General features: G+C 41.5%; 2 protein-coding genes across 2 annotated transcripts in view; both read left to right on the plus strand.

The window, feature by feature from the left end:
* The first annotated feature begins 944 nt into the window (after positions 1-944).
* On the plus strand, positions 945-9,728 carry aspa (aspartoacylase). The gene is made up of 6 exons (XM_040151486.1): positions 945-1,508; positions 4,132-4,327; positions 5,637-5,730; positions 5,983-6,090; positions 8,230-8,339; positions 8,535-9,728. Exons 1-6 carry the CDS (start codon positions 1,267-1,269, stop codon positions 8,724-8,726), a joined length of 942 nt encoding a protein of 313 aa, XP_040007420.1. The 5' UTR covers positions 945-1,266; the 3' UTR covers positions 8,727-9,728.
* Positions 9,729-12,988: 3,260 nt separating this feature from the next.
* Positions 12,989-16,914, plus strand: part of abr (ABR activator of RhoGEF and GTPase) — a 127,144-nt gene continuing 123,218 nt past the window's right edge. Inside the window, exon 1 of the mRNA XM_040151100.1 lies at positions 12,989-14,098. Within this exon, the coding sequence (XP_040007034.1) occupies positions 13,291-14,098 (808 nt within the window). The 5' untranslated portion in view covers positions 12,989-13,290. The remainder of the gene's footprint in view (positions 14,099-16,914) is intronic.

Below are 16,914 nucleotides of genomic sequence, written 5' to 3' on the forward strand. Positions count from 1 at the left end.
AGCATGCAATTGTACCCCTAGTAGAAATGAAAGACATTTTCTTGTGATAATTCTAAATAAATTCAAGGTTAAGTAAAATGATCATGTTATGTTATGAGAGGTAGCACTGTTGTACAAACCACGCCTGCCAAACCATAAACTGATGCTAATTCTGTTAATGGCTTTTGAAGTTCAAATGGTTCATGGTAATAAAGGGGTCATTGTTGGGAATTTAAGCAGGCTTTCCACTGCACTACTGCAGCAACCAGTTCACTTCCACTGAACCACCAGGTCAGTCTGAGAGACCAGCAGTGTTTGCTGCAGTTGCAACAAAAAGTACACCTTAGGTGAGAACCATTCCCGAGGTTAGTAGGTGATACTGTGCCACTGCTGCAGATAAAAAAATTATTCTAGAAATCTTCTCGGAAAAAAGAGTAGCTACATTTATTGGTATTTAATATGTGATCATGTTTTTGAGGGCTATAGGCACAGTCAACTTTTGATAAACAAATGAGCAAAATATTTTCCATTTTGCATAATTTAGGTGGGTCAAGGTTTAAAATCATCGGACTTGTCTACTTGTATTCCTATTATGAGAACACCATAGATTTAATGAGAGGATCCAATAATCATACAACCTATGGGAACAGTTATATTTAAGGTCAGCCTATTCGTTATTTGATTCACTGAACGTTTGTTTTAGGCCTAAACTCCTGCACAATATGGGATTATTTAGCTGTACATACTGAGAAATTGAAATGTTTGCAGAACCAACGCTGCAAATGTTGTTCCAGTCCCCTTCTCCTGTCGGGTTACATTTGATATCCACACTGGGACTTCGCATTTACCGAACATCGCCGTTTTATTTTGAAGGTACCGGGCGGAAGTTGTGTATCCCGTCGCCTCCAGCTTAATAGACCGCCCGTAAATGCTACAATATGGCAGCAATGTTTTGAATCCAGTTTATTTTGGAAGAACTTCGCCGGAAATGAGTGGTTAACATTTAGTTTTAATTTGACAGCGATGGGTAAACAATGGGAGGAACCTTGTTCACCGGACTTTCGGCTGCAACTCGAGATGCCGTGCACAACTCAGCGCATTTCACCCACGGTGACCGACCGCCACGAGCCAGCGGGCACGTTACGTAAGCGCGCAGCCACAGCAGGCATTTAAACAGTGAGTCCGTGAAGCTCCAGCTAGAAACTTTTGCCCCGCTCCTGAAGCCTCTGACACCAGCGTGTCTTCGTCCGCACTCTGCACGCTTTTTTTTTTTCAACTCATCCAGACATGTCCTCTTACAACAACAGCGCGTGTTTTAACGAGGCCAGGAGGGTCGCTATTTTCGGTGGGACGCACGGGAACGAGATGTCAGGCGTGACGCTTGTGAACCTGTGGATTAAGAACAGCGCCGAGATACAGAGGAAGAGGGTCGAGACCAAACCCTTCATCACCAACCCGAAGGCTGTGGAGAAGTGCACCAGATATGTGGACACGGACCTGAACCGAGCCTTCACCCCAGAAAACCTCAGGTAAACGCACCGGTGCGGTGTAGCTGTCGGATGTTGTTGTTGTACCTGCCTGCTGTCGTGCGGTACATGTTAAATGGAAACGGGTCCATCAAACCCACTGACATTTCACGACAGACTCTTTTTTTTTCATTTGATTGATTTGGTTTTAAGCTCGATCTTTGGGGTCGGGGGGGGTGGAGGGGTTGGTGGTGGGGTGGGGGTCGGGGGGGGGGGGGGCACACGTGCATACCAATACTGTAACTTGTGGCTGATGTTTTCGGAATAACACGATTAGCATCAAACTACTCATTCCACTTGAGACCCGCTGGAATCCCCATCCACGTGGCCTGTCTCAGGTCCCCGAAGATGTGGTGGACATGTAATGACGGCGCAAATGATGTAACATTGACACAACTGACTAGGTGTGTGTGCGCGCTCTGTCAGACAAATGAGGTAACTGGTAGAGGGTCCCTTGCTTAGGGAGCATGGGGTTAACGCGACAGAGCTGAAAACAATACAGTTTGGATGGATGAACGCAGCCAGGCAAATGTACAGGCCCTGAAGAAAGGGGGTTACACAAAACTACAGGCCCAAGATGTCTTGTCAAATAGGACTCAAGTCGAGATACCGTTAAAAAGTCCCGTGGACATTTCCATCAAAGTGCTATTATCACAGGTAGGTTAGTGTGTGTGTTTACCATCAGCCATGGTACCCCCCCCCCCCCGTCCCAATAACAGCAGAGCAGCGTGTCCCCTCCTCCCGGACTTCAGCTGACTGTCAGCCAGCAGGAAAAACGTGAGCGGAACGTGACCGAGCTGCAAATGATTTAAGACGATTTTTTTTTTTTTTTTTTTTTTTTTTTAAATTTATTCCTCCTTTTTCGTGTGGGCCATAGTGGAAATGAGCTCTTACGCAAACGCTGGCTCATACAGTCAGTGTGCATGAACACACACAACAGCCTATTTACTGATGTGGTTGGATAACAACATCGTCTCCCACTATTCATAAATCATCATTGGAGTCCTATAATAACATTCCCAAGGTTACTATAGTGTGTTTGCTACATAGTGGGGGAATGGTAATTACATTAATTTAATTGTAATCTTGGCCTTTTTTTAATATGGTATCACTGACATTCCTGTTACGGGAATACTGTAGTGTGTTCTTTTAGATAGTGGGTATCAGTTGTGGAAAGTAACTAAGTATATTTACTCAAGTGCTGTACTTAAGGTACAATTTTGAGGTACTTGTACTATACTTGAGTTACTCCATTTTATGCTACTTTATACTTCTACTTTACAACATTTCAAAGGGAAATATTGTACTTTTTGCTCCACTACATGTTTCTGACTGATATGGTTCCTTTTCGGATTAAGATTTTAAACACTAAAAATATGATCAGTTTACAAAATACGATTCTTTATTAAAGACTAAAGTACCAAACAGCACTGTACCTGTAACTAGAACCACCTTGACAAATTACACCATGTAGCTCTGCTTATAAATGAATATATCAGTAATAATGATGAAGTTATATAATAATATAATCCGGGTTTCTTATGATAAAGTCTGTATTTTAATGAGATGATTGGGAAAGCTCAGATGGTATAGGTGAAGTTACAGTCACCGCCTCATCGTGTGAATGTTTAATGATTTTTAAAGATCCTCTCAGCGCACAAACTGCTTGGCATCTCTAAAGGCAACATATGAGAAGATTAACCCATTGGAGACTCTTTCTAAAATTAGCCCATGGTGTCCTTTTCTTCAGCTTAAATAGTATGACAGCCTTGCTCTTCCTCATATTTGGTGTCTGTGTGTCCTCATAGTTGAAGTTAGTATGTTGGAGTCCACTTTATCAGCTGTAGCTCACACTATGCTGGTGTACTGATGTCCAGACAATACCAGATATTTGCTGAAAATGGGGTGTAAAGAGCAGATGCGAGGGAGGCGAGACAATATGCACAGCAGAGGTGCTATTCTACAGTAGCTTGGAGAATGTCCTAGACTAGTGTTTATTTTGAAATGCTTTGAAAGAGCTAAGAGAAAAAAAGGGGCAGCTCTCATTCTCTGCTCAGAGTGTGCAGAATGTCTCTCTGGCAAAAAAAAAAGCAAGTTTGGCCTGGGGACAAAACAAAGTTCTCAAGGACCCCGTACAGCAGACATTCGTGGCTTGGAGAAACAGTTTTAAATTTCTTCTTAACGCTCACAAAAGGAGGCCACTGTCCTGCTGAATCCAGCTCCTGTATTGCTGCATAGAGTTAATGGCTAACATGACTTTCTACATTAACAAATTATTGTTTTTTTTGTTTTTTTTTTATCATGGTAACATCAAGAGATCATTTGCATTTATTATTATTTTCCTGTTATCTACATGTGAAGAACTTCAGTCAATACAAACCACACATTCACCACAGTTATTGTGTCAACTTGTAGGTTGTGGCTCATAGTGATTTTTCCACTCTGGTCAACGGTTAGGTGAAAGTGGTAACAGGGCATGGAGGACAAATAGACATACTTGTGTAAATCATTAACAAGATTCATAGCTTTCTTCATCATCCTTGTTGTTCCTATTGCTGAATAGTCTGATAACGTGTGAATGTGCTGGCGCGTGACTGCTTTCTAATGCTGTGCGTGTGCCCTGCAGTGCCCCGGGAGGAGATGACTTACCCTACGAGGTGCAGAGAGCCCAGGAGATCAACAGGATATTTGGACCTAAAGGAAGCCCAGAGGCCTACGATGTTATCTTTGACCTCCACAATACCACATCCAACATGGGCTGCACTCTGATTCTGGAATGCTCCAAAGACCACTTCAATCTGCAGATGATGAACTACATCAAGGTGACAGCCTTGAGGAGCACAGTGGAATTTTTAGACTTGACAGCACAAACACACCTGCATACTGCAGGTATTTAGGACAGTCAGCCTGCAGATATTTTCCATACAGCACGGCATGCAGTATTTCAAGAACCTGTAGTTCTAGGCCAACTTCTCAAAATGAAAGAAATTTCTCAGTCTCATCTCACTCCTCTCCGAGTCAATGTTTTACTAAAATTAGGTCTCTTTGGACAGATTCAGTTAACCTATGTCAATAACAGAATGATCTGTTTACCTTTACGTGTTGGACAAGCACATCTAAAGGATCAACCATCCAAATACACCAGAGGGATGCCTGTTTTTTTTTTTTTTTTTTTTTGGTTCTTTTCTGCTTTTAGCCACAAATTTCTGATAAGATAATTACTTGTCTCACCATCTTATCTTATTTATTATCATAAATGTAATATATTCTACTAGTGGCTCTTGTTCCATTTCTTGCTCTTCAAGATGAAAGAAAGGGGAGCAGAGCGACACCAAGGAGCCAAAGAGGAGCCAAAAGCAACATACTCTTTATTGCTGTAATAGAGCTCATGAGAAATGTGTTCATAACTTTTAGAAGCACAAAATGCTACACACAGATACACAGATAGAAGACTGACTTCAGAAATCCCCCGCTTACAAGCCCAATGTTCCATTACCAAACATCAGGTGTTTGATGGCTCATTTCTTGGCCCTGTGTTGGATAAAAAACTGAACTTTGAGTTCTCCGACTGACTTTCTAGTAAGTGGCATCAATCATTCTTCTGCTCAGGAACTCTCTCGGGCTGAAAGATCAGTGGTGACTTTAGCGCTTGTTTCAGGAGCAGCCATCCCTTTGTCTGAGGGGAAAATCCAGTGGGAAAATATACATCCAGTCTACTCTTATTTGAACCATTTTCAGCTTTATTTTTTTATCCACAATGGTCACAATGATGCTCCCGATAAAGCACGAAGACAGGAATCACAGTCAGTCAGTGCTAGTGGTGCTGAAAATGATTTTGTGAATAAAGATGTATTTTCTGTTTTTTTCCATTGGAAGATCTGAGAGCCTCCCAACCTGCACTTGATTCATGCACATGGTCACTGTGTTTGTTTGTTTGTTATCGTATGCATCATATTTGTTCCGAAGTGAGCTGTTGCAGATTTAGTTTTCCGTTCTGTCGAGCAGAACTTTTAAGCGGTTACTGACAGTTTGGTCTGCTTAAGACAGTTGGCTGGGGAGCAGCATGAGGCAATGTTAAGGCGTGTTTTTATCTGCAGCTGAGATCTTGTTTTTGTTGGTTTTGTGTTACAGAAAGCCATCGCTCCAGCCAGTTGTCTTGTTCTGCTGAATGAACATCCTCTTCTAAAGTATTCCACTTCACGTTCTGTAGCCAAGCACCCTGTTGGTGAGTCTCTCAAGTCTCAACTCTAGCCACATTTCTCTGGGGAAAATGGCAAGGGCAGGTTTACAATCTCTTAAATGGGGGGGGGTGTACCAGTCAGACTCAGGGGACCGTACCACCCCTGGCTACCCCTCCGGCTTCACCCCTGGACAATGGACAAAGGACACAACATTTAAGACATTCCTAAGGCATCCATTCAGTTGGTAGAACACAGTTTTACATGTTTAAATATGTCCTCTGATTGTTTCGTTGCAGGTCTGGAAGTGGGTCCGCAGCCTCAAGGCGTACTGAGGAGTAACATCTTTGAAGCCATGAGGGTAATACTGAAACATGCCCTGGACTTCATCGAACTGTTTAATGAAGGTAGGACGGGCATACCATAGAAGCTTACATGTACAGTATATGGCATTCAGGCAACAGGCTAGGATTATGCCAAAGCAGTTAAAACTGAAGCATACATGAACTTGGAATTAGCTCACTGTTCTTGACGTTTGCACGAAATTTTAAAGTATTAAACTCTTTCTCTAGAAGGTTGCCACGGGGATGACTAATATTATGATTCATAATGTGTTATGTAATGGAAAAACATGTTGTTTACAATCAGTCTGCCTGCTTGTCAGCATCATCGTGACAAGAAACATTTTGTGACAAAGTTTCCATGGGTGCTCGTCTGATTCATCCAGATGTACAATACACTCAGATCTCTAAACTTATGTGCATCTGGCTCATCACGCGTCCGCACTGCCCCTTCTCTTCCCTAAGGCACGGAACAGTATTTGCAATGTTTAGGTGCAAGGCAGCTTTTCCTTCCTCTTTTACGTAAACAAGCAGTGCGTGCCAAGTGTGAGTTGCAGTCTGTTGGTTTTCCCTGACCGGCCTGCTATTGAATGGCCTGCTTGTTGGGAGTTGGTCAGTTTCCATGTCGTTAGCGTCTGGCTGCCAACGCTGTTGTAATCTTCTGTCGTGGGGCCACACTGGTGCTGATGAATGCTTTTGGCATAGTGATGAATCGGTGTTCCTGCGTTTTGAAGCTGAGCAGCATGAAGAAACAGCTCATTTAGCAATAACAGACCATGTTGTTACCGTTGAAAATGACTTACTCCGAAGAATAAGCATCATATGGATTCAGAGGGAAAACTGTGGTGACTATCGGAACATTTCTCCTCTTTACTCTATGTTGCCACTTGCATATCAATACAGCTCAGTGATCTTACAATTACAAGCTAATCGTCTACTTACTTGATGTCCGAGCTCAGCCAAACACCGCTGCAGTTCCTGTTAAATTCCGGAGATTGAATAAGGTCACCTTGGCCACACCTTTTGTTTTAATTTTAATTTTTTTTTTTTTCATTTTGCTGAACTGTACATTATATAATATTATTTTTATGTATATTTCTGTCCAGAAGAAATCTACAAGATTTTATTTTTTTTAAGGAAACAAGGCACATCCTTACATATGTGACAGCACTTTCATTCATTGCACTTTACTCAACTTGATACTACTTGCACTTTACTGTCTTCGTACTTTCTTTCAGTTTTTTTTATTGCATCTGTTCTTGTGTACACCGTAGCAATGCAATGTTGTTCCTTTCTATACTGAGTATCGTAAAAGGAGAAAATGACCTTGAACATTGGACCTTGAACTTCCCTCTTCTGCATACATGGCAGAAATTGGCATAATCCTAATTTGCTGTTGAATGCTTGTCCAGGCCGTTCTGTGTCTTTGGAGCAGTAGGTGTATCAGCACCATGGCTGATATTTATGACATTTCAGGGCTTTGCTCATTTCCGGGCCTACAAAAAAATCACAATCTCCCCTAGGAGCTCTTTGTTTAAAATGTTTTGTTTTATTACACTCTGCCATGAAAGCCCATGGAGTCTCATGAATAAGAGCACTTATGTAACCGTTCAGTGTTATTTTATTGACATTCATGCTGAGGGCGGTGTCTTTCATATGTATTCTTTCATGTTTGAAGTTTCTCAGGAGTCTATGTCAAATGACTGTTTGGAACTTGGATATTCAGTCTTTGAAGTCAGATCTGGATTGGCGAACAATTTGGAGGAACATATCTCTTCCGTTGCATAATCCCATCCATCAATATAAACACTTCATATTCACACACAGAATGTGTCTCTCTCCTCATAGACTGCATTTAATAAGGGTCAGCTCATCTCTAGATTGCATTTTTTGGATAAAATTTGTATTTGGATAGAAATGCTACTTACATTCACATGGTCTGGCATTGACCAATTCAGGGACAATGCCTCTTTTGCATACTCAGAGGCTTTGCTTTTGAGGAAGTATTTGATTAGGATTGAGATTGCTTATTTTTGTTTTTTCATCATTTCTTTTTTTTCCCCTTGCTTGTTATTGGAAAATAATCGTGTGTCTTTTTAAATTATTAAGTCACATTTTTCATCAGTGTCCTCAGTAGTTTTTGGTGTACCGGATTTTCTGGGATACTTACAATATTGGAGGTGTTGTCTTCTGTGTGTTGTTCAGGCATGGAGTTCCCTCCCTGTACAGTGGAAGTTTTCCGGGTCTCAGAGAGAATCGACTACCCTAGAGACGCCAATGGAAACATCATTGCAATGGTGCACCCCAATCTGCAGGTAAAAATTAGAAGAGCCTGATATGTGCCTGCCTTCACTGTCTCACCCTCATATTTGACCTATTGAACCTGTAGATTTTAATTCTTATGAAAGAGGAAATTAGACACCTTCAGTTGATGGGAGAATGTTTTTTTTTCCGTTTGAGCAACATACTCAAGTAACTTTCCCTGTGGTTATTGCTTGTTGTTGTTTCAGGACGGTGACTGGGAGCCGCTGAACCCTGGTGACCCTATGTTCCAAACGTTTGACGGAAAGACCATCCACTACCAAGGCTCTGGCACCGTCTATCCTACTTTTATTAATGAGGCAGCCTATTACGAAAAACAACAGGCGTTTGTAACCACCAGGCGAGAAACCTTGGTAGCAAGTGCCATCAGAAAAGCATGAAAACTGCTTTGTAAGGCTAACGGTGATCATGAATATATATGTTAGCCACAACAGCAATCTGTGTATAGATTTTGCACTTTGTTCTGTTAGCAATTGACAGACTTTCCTCACATAATGACTAGATACCATCTTTTACACACTGATTTAATTTTTTATGCTTTTATTATCAGAAAATCAATTAACTATGCAAAAAATATTTGTGGAGGCTTTGCAAAGAGTCACTGTGAGAGTCTTTGATCTGAAGACTGGTATATTGTTGTGGTAAGTATTTATGATACTGTTCTTATTTAAACATATATTTACATTACATCAACTAAGTTTTTATAAAATTAAAGGCCAGGCCTAATCATTGATGGCTTATGAATCATTATACAACACTCTTTAAGTTTCCTACTACTACTCAGGAAGACCATTAAGGATCATAACCTGCAACTTTTGACCCAAAACTGTAGTTGTCTGTCGTCTTCTGAAAATATATTTGTAACATCTTTAGGAGGTTGTTTGTGGCCTTTGATACTACTTACCTGTAACTCCAGTGGTTGCATCTGTGGTGCTGTCCTGTCGTTGCCTTAATGGAGATTTCTGAGAAAATTGCACAACAAATTTGGAGTGGAATTTGTAGACTGTATGTGTTGGATAAAATGATATTATTTTGATAAGAAATGGTGTACGTACTGTTCCTCTATACCAATTAGATGCAGTTTGAAATGTGTTTTATAATAATATATCTCTGTCTATTTTGATATACTTGTACTGTATGTTTGGTTATAAGTGATGTATAGGAATTGTTGAATTATGGAAAGCGTATGTACTTTCTAATGTTTCTCCGTCTTTGTTGTCTCAAATTGGTCTTACAGTAATTAATTTTTCACTCAGCAGTGTTTTTGGTAGCACCATTTATATGATTAGTAAAGCTCACTGTCCTTGAAGTCCTGTGGAAATGATCCAATCAATAAATATAGTACAGTGCTACACTGTGCTATTTTATTGTTTGCAAATGGACCCTTCATACTGTGCTGCTGTGAATTGTCAGGCTTGTTTTGTCATGTCATGTAGCACCTGCAGCCACAAGAGGGCATCACACAACCACTGATTACCATTCTCTACTCGTGAGTCACTCTGCTGCAGCAGACAATACAGTGAACTTGAGTAGCCAGTTGTAAACTGTCAGATCTTTTGCTCATTAGCCTGTCACTGGTACAGTGCATGTCAGTGCACTGTGGCCAGTATGCAGTCATTCAAGGAATTTACCCTGCAGCTATTTCAAAAGCATTACTCCCCCTGTCTCAGAAACACAGACCTACAGTACAGCTCAAATATTCTACCCAATTTTAAATCTTGACTGTATTACTTCTATACATGTACATTCATTATGTTTCATATATTTGGGAGATTGTCCGTTTCGAAACTCTTTATTAGGTAGACTATTTAGAAGACATTTGGAATCCTGACGTCTATCCAATTTATTTAAATACATATTAATTTATGTGTTGAAAATCCTAACCAAACTTTATTCTAATATGTGTCCTTTTTAGCAAAGCTCCGTGTCTTCTTTGGCAGAAAACACACTACTGACACACCACACAATGTGTGCTGTTACGTTGTGATATTCTGAGCATATAGTGTATACAGTTTGTTGCAGATAACATGGGCAGTGTTTATAGAAGACACACAGATGTGTTCACAATGACGCATCCTTTTTCACAGTATAAATGCTTCAGTTACAGCATAACTGGAGATTTTATTCATGTCTTTCACCCTGTTAATGTTTGCCTCACACTACTGGTTGCCTCTCATTCGCAGCAATAAATTCCAGTCACCAACTAAATTAGTCATCTCAGGTATCCAACACATCTGGAATTAAATGGGAGGGAAGGAGGCTGAGAGTTGTGGTAAAACGTTTAAGAATATGTTCAAGTGTGGAGTATGAGATATCACAAAGAAAACACAACCGCAGACACACTCAGAGGAATACTGTATGCCATTGTATTGGTGCATTCCTTTGCCTTATTGTGTACCTTTTGATTAATGCAGTACAAGTACATTTGGATCAAAACAGTGGTGTATCTGATGTTTGATGAATGAAAACACTTTGGGAATGAGATGTAAAGAATACTGTCTGTTTGTGCATAGCCCTATGTACCAAATCCCCAGTCATGTATGCCATTATCCTTGGACTGAAGACAGCACTGAGCTAAATAGTCATCAAAACCTGATATGAAACAAAAATATCAGTAAAGTATGAGAGGTGCGACTGTCTTAGCTGGACTCAGCTGAGACGGTCATCCTTCTGCATTCCAAAAGCTGACCATATTGAGCACTTGTAGTCCATACGTCTCCTGCTATTTCATGTCAGACTTGTGATGAGTAATTTAGTTTCATGACTACAGGCTGCTCATAGCCCCTCTCGTCTAGTCATTAAAGCAACCCAATCAGGGCTCTCAGACCATCAGTGAGTGCTGATCAATGATCCCTTCTGGCTACTGGAAGCTTTCAGGAGAATGATCTTTCAGTTCTGGGCAGGGATCCAAACAGGCACTCGAAAATAACAAGCGTCCATCTCTGCCTCCATCCTCCCGTCTCTGTCCGTAGTGAAAACTTTCTCTTCTGTTGTATAGAATTACAACTGTGCTTTACTGGAAGTCTGCTGCTTGGCTGCTTACCAAGGTTTTATGTGGACACAGCTGCATGGATCCTGCTGAGATTAAGGTGATCAGGTTTTAGGTTTACTTCTTTTTTATGAGATGGGCATGCCAGAGATGATGTTAATTAATATGGGAATCAAAAGTTTTCAAGGTAAGATGTAACTAATTTTTCCATTGCTAAATTTAAAAATATTGAACTAGTAAACATAAAGTAGATGGTGTCTTGCGCCTCAAATCAAGTGGGTGGAAATAGCTGGGCACCCGTGACAAGTATTTTTCTCCAGTGATAAAGTAGCCTCAGTCAAAAGAAGCAAAGGATGTGTTTACTTACTGTAAGTTAAGATGTGTGCCTGAGTACAATATGCATGCACAGATGCATGTAAGATGCACTTTTTGTAGTGCCAGCAGTGTTTCCTCTGGGGCCTGATAGCAAGTAGCCTGATAAACACACGCACATTAGAGCTCTTCCCTTCCACAATGTCAAACCATCGAAACCACCAGCTAGAGGAAAGGAGGCCCTTTTTTGAGTTCTGTAGAGTCCTGTTTTGCAATAATGCAAGTTGTCAAATCACTACTGGTATCTTTGGGAAATGCCTGGCACTCAGAGCAAGTTTTACAGCTTTCCCTCTTCACTGGATATCATGATGTGTATATCTATTATATTGAGGTGAGAAAAAAAAGTGATCTGTGACATTGTGCAATGGGCCACCAGTGCTGCTTGAACAGAAATCCACAAGCAGTACATTACGAAAATAAAGTTGACTGTTTTTTTGCTTTTTTTTTAATGGACAAGGTCAGTTGTCTTTGTCCTGAACTTCAAATGACATGTCTTTCCAGCTGATTAGTGGAGACACACAGCCATCCAATTGGTGTGGACTTTATCAAGGCATTCAAGTAACACCAAGCTAAAAAAGTAAATTCAACAGTGAACGTAACTCAAAGTCATGACTGTTAAATGCGCATTTTACAATAAGTGGCGAAGTCTGGACCTTGCAGCATCTCGGAATTAGAATTGTTTTAAAATATTCATCTATTCTTTTTGAGCCAAAATATAAAGTAGGCCTGGTGGTTTGAATTCTGAACAGAGCAACCTGATGAACTCTCTCAACCACTGCTTCCACTTCACTAGTACTTTAAGATGCATTCAGGTGCTGTCTGAGTTTTTGAAGAAGCATTACATGGAATATTCCATGGTGCTCGTCATATTACATATTTTACCTGGAGATAAAAGCAGTATGGAGAATTGATGGGAACAATTTAATGGTATTACTTTCATACGGTATTATCTACGCTGTCGAATTTCTGATATTTGAGCTAAATAATTGTGTTTCTACATGCACTGTCATATTTTTGGTGGTGTGTTTTTTTTTGTTGCATCTTATGTATTTTAATAACACCGAAAAAATTGATATACAACGAATTTTGCCACCCTGGTAATCTAACTGCAAGTAGGCCCTAGGTCTGTGGTTGATTTGTAAATGTTAAAGCACCTGGAGCAATGTTATTCTTTTTACAGCCAAACCCAAACGCACCTGCTTTAAAATCTCGTACTGAGGTGTGCCGCATTTTTCCGAGCAGCACTTGAAGGTAGCAAGTCTTTATACAGGAAGTCTCGAAACTTTTCAGCGTAGTGGTAAAGTTGTTATTTGCATCGCACGCACGACTCAAAGCGCGCACACGTACGCCTGCCATTTGTGTGTGTGTGTGTGGGGGAGAGGTTAAAGATGGTCAGAAAGTGGTCAAGCTAATATCGGCAGGCTGATTTTTCTTTCTCAGGAAACAGGGAAGGAGAGCGGATAACTGCGACAGACAACGCCGGTAACTATCGGTGAAGACGCAGAGCAGTTAGCTTCAACCTTTCTGGCTGGCTGTTGCGCTACGAGACTGCGTCTGGCAGAAAGCCTAGCGTGAACATCGAAATGTGGGAACAGGAGGAATTTGCAAAACACTGGAGGAATGAGTTTCCCGACGGAGAAGTACCTCAAATGCACTTGAACTCTGTGGATGACATCGAGTCGGAGCTGGAGACGTGCAAATCCAACCTGAAGAGTCTTCAGAAGGCTCTGGCGGAGGAGAAATTCAAGGTGATCTACCTGCAGACCACCGTGGCTCGACGGAAACGAAACGACCCCGAAAGGTTTGAAGGCAAAGATGAAAACTGCAATGCAGACACGTTTGCCCTCTCTAACACGGAGAATATTAGGAAGCCGCTGCGGCGGGACGACGAGGGCGACGGGGTGAGGACCAAGGTGTGTGACTCCGGAGGCGCTAAGCTCCACGCGGCAGGTAAAACGGCGGGGGTCACCAGCTCCTTCGGGCGGCAACGGGGCCGGTTCAGCGGCAAGACAGGTAAGCCCGTCCCCATCCCTGTCCCGCCACAGAAGCCCAGCTTCCAGAGAGGGAGCACGGCCCCTACCACCGTCTCTCGACCGAACGATAACCAGGAGAGCAGCGACAGAGAATACGAGGATGCGGAGCTGAATGAGAACTTCGTCAGGAATAACCTGTTGGCACCAAAGACCGGCGGCAGGGACGGCCAGAGGACCAACCGGGACACCCGGCGGCCTTTCCGACACAGTAGGGACTTCGACTCCGGCGACGACGGCAGACTGTCCCCGTCCTTCCCACACATTCACCGCAGAGCCTCGCGCGGCTCCGGATGCAGCACCCCTGACAGGAGGAGTGATGGGTACCTGAGCTCCGACCACGAAGACTCCTCTTCTGCAGGTAATGTCAGCACTGCCGCTGCTATTATTAATGCTAATGAGAAAACCAGTAAGAGAAATATGAAGACACAGCCTTACTACTTCTACAAATAAAATGAGATGACGCGACATAACACAACAGTTAAATGAATGACGGTGGCCCGAAGTCTTGATTCTCGATAGTGGCAAGTCAGAAAGGCCCAGGGTGAGGATCTGAAGTAGAGCTAATGCATTTTAAATGTTACAAGGGGCCCCGCCTTAAGGAACTTTAGACATACATCTTTACAGCTGGCACTATATTTCAAATTCAATGAAAGATGTTGTGTTTTCGTAGAATGGTCTTTATCAGCCAATGCATTTGACTTTGATGGCCTCAGTTTGAACAGACTGCCCAGTGGTCAATGTTATAGCACAGCCTCATTCACTGTCCTGCCAGGCCCAGTCGCTTGGAATCGATCAACAATGTTATGTGTTGTATTTATTTCTGCCTCTTGTTTCCTCCTCCCCTAACTAGCCAGACCCTCCGTTTCTAGCAGACAACAAAAGAGATCCTGCCCAAGTTTGGCTCAGGACCAGACCTAAAGTAAACTAACCACTCTAAGTGGTGTTGTAGATAGCAGACCTGACTTAAGAGAACTAACGCCTATTACCACGAAGTACTGTGTGCTGCAACATAACAGTTTTCAAGAAGGGGCAAAACAGGAAAAGTAAGGTACTACAATACTGATAAAGAAGTTAACCCTTGCTATAGTATCACATTGGTTTTTTTTAACCAGATGGATTAGCGATTTAACTCAGACTGGGCCCAAGGCATTCTGTCTATGTGCTTTTGGTGCATTATGAAGACAGAAAACTTACGCAATTGTAGTAGTGCGTATTTTTCTTGTGTGAAAAAGTCTACATTAAGTAGTCTATCCAGGAGCCTAGACTGTGGGGAAAGGTCTGTAGTTTGGGAGAAGAGGTCTCTAGTGTAGATTAGGGACAAAAATTAAGATATCTGTATTGTTGTTAGACCACACCCAAAGAAACTGCAAAGTAGCTATTTTATCTTCCTCTTACCCTCCTGATGTGACATCAAGCAGATGCCATACCCTATGACTTCAGCAGTACGCTGAGCACCCCCTATATGGCCACATGACTGTAAAATGTGGCCTTCAGCACCCATCTCTGATGAGGAAACTTTAATCAAAAATATGAAAATGAATCTCATGCATTCCGTCAATAACTCACTGTTATGGTCAAAAGAAAAATCTCCTGAGACCCCAGATCATGCTGAAATCCAAAGCTTAAGGTGAAACAGACATATGTTTCAGATTTTTAACAGTACAATTAAATCAGTAAATGAGTTTTATATAGATCAATGAAGTGATTGATCAAATTATTATTATTTTTTTTTTAAATCTCAATAGATTAATTAATATAGACTATGGCTAGCTTACTGCTGCCGTTTCCCCTGTGTTAGGATTCATGCACCATTCAGATGACCGCCAACATGGAGAGAGCCATGTACATTTTGAATTTCTTTAAAGTCTGATAATGTGACACACGTAAAATGTAAGTAAGGTCAGTTCGATGTATCTCATGTTAGTGAGTGCGTGCATTATTTGTATAACGCAAGGAACAGTTTGACATTTTGGGAAATGAGCGTATTTGCTTTCTTACAGAGAGTAAGATGAGAGGATTGATACCACTCATGTCTGTATGGTTATGTGAAGTTAGCACCATCAGTTACTTAGCTTAACACGAAGAGTGGAAGCCGGGGGCAACAGTTAGCTTGACATTATCTGACGGTGACAAAATCTGCCCACCAGCAGCTCTAAAGCTCACTAATTTGTTTGTTTAAGCCGTACGAAAACCGAAGTGTAGTTTTTGGTTTTTGGGGGGTTATGTGTCAGACTATTTCTTGTCATATTGTCTTGTCCAGAGGGGTTGCCAGCAAAGGAGTGAGACTCCAGAGACTGCTCCTGGACAATAAGTAGTCTGGCACATTACCCCAGTATACATACCCAGGCTATCTGTTTCCCCCTGTTGCCAGTCTTTATGCTAAGCTAAGCTAAACCTCTCCTGGCTCTAGCTTCATACTTACCTTAAAGATACGAGTGTATTATCAATTCTCCAATCTAACTCTCGGCAAGAAACTGATTAAGCATATTCCCCAAAACGTTGAACTATTTCTTTAAGGTGTTAGTTCATCAGGAATACTGACGTCAATATGGAACAAAAATCAAAGAGCTGCTCACCAGTGATTTGTTAGTTGTAGAGAGAACAGGTCTTTGAGTCAAAATAAAGTAATATGGAGGTGAATCCAGGAAACGGGAGTCACAGTCACGTCCTCGAGAAAGTGTGGCAATATTAACTGAGACTGTCTGCATTTCATGAGTCAGCAGTGAATGACTAATTTGAACATGAGAATAGATTGAGGAACGCTTTTGAGAAGACATAATGTTTTTTGTTCCACATCCTTGTGCCCTGGTCCGCTCTGTATTTAATACCCTGAATATCTACCACCAGTGGAATTAATACTGAAACGAAGGCTTTTTCTTCATGTACGGTGGATATGACTGAGAAAGGCAATTAAATCTAAAGGCACACTTTTGTTGAAATGCTGTGCTTTTATTACAGAGATATGAGCATGTGGGACATGGCTCTAAAAGAAAGTCGTTGGACATGACTAAGTGTGAGAGCATGTTTTGTCTCAAGAGCTTGTCTCGTATCTTAAATACAAAACTGGATGACAAAGAAAAAGAAAAAGCAAACACCCGATGTGTCTTCTACTCATGGCACACTGCTTGCTCTTACATTGTATCAGTGTAAGGGATATATGTTCCCATAATTCTA

Source organism: Xiphias gladius, chromosome 17 (assembly GCF_016859285.1).
Source record: "Xiphias gladius isolate SHS-SW01 ecotype Sanya breed wild chromosome 17, ASM1685928v1, whole genome shotgun sequence".
NCBI lineage: Eukaryota > Metazoa > Chordata > Actinopteri > Istiophoriformes > Xiphiidae > Xiphias > Xiphias gladius.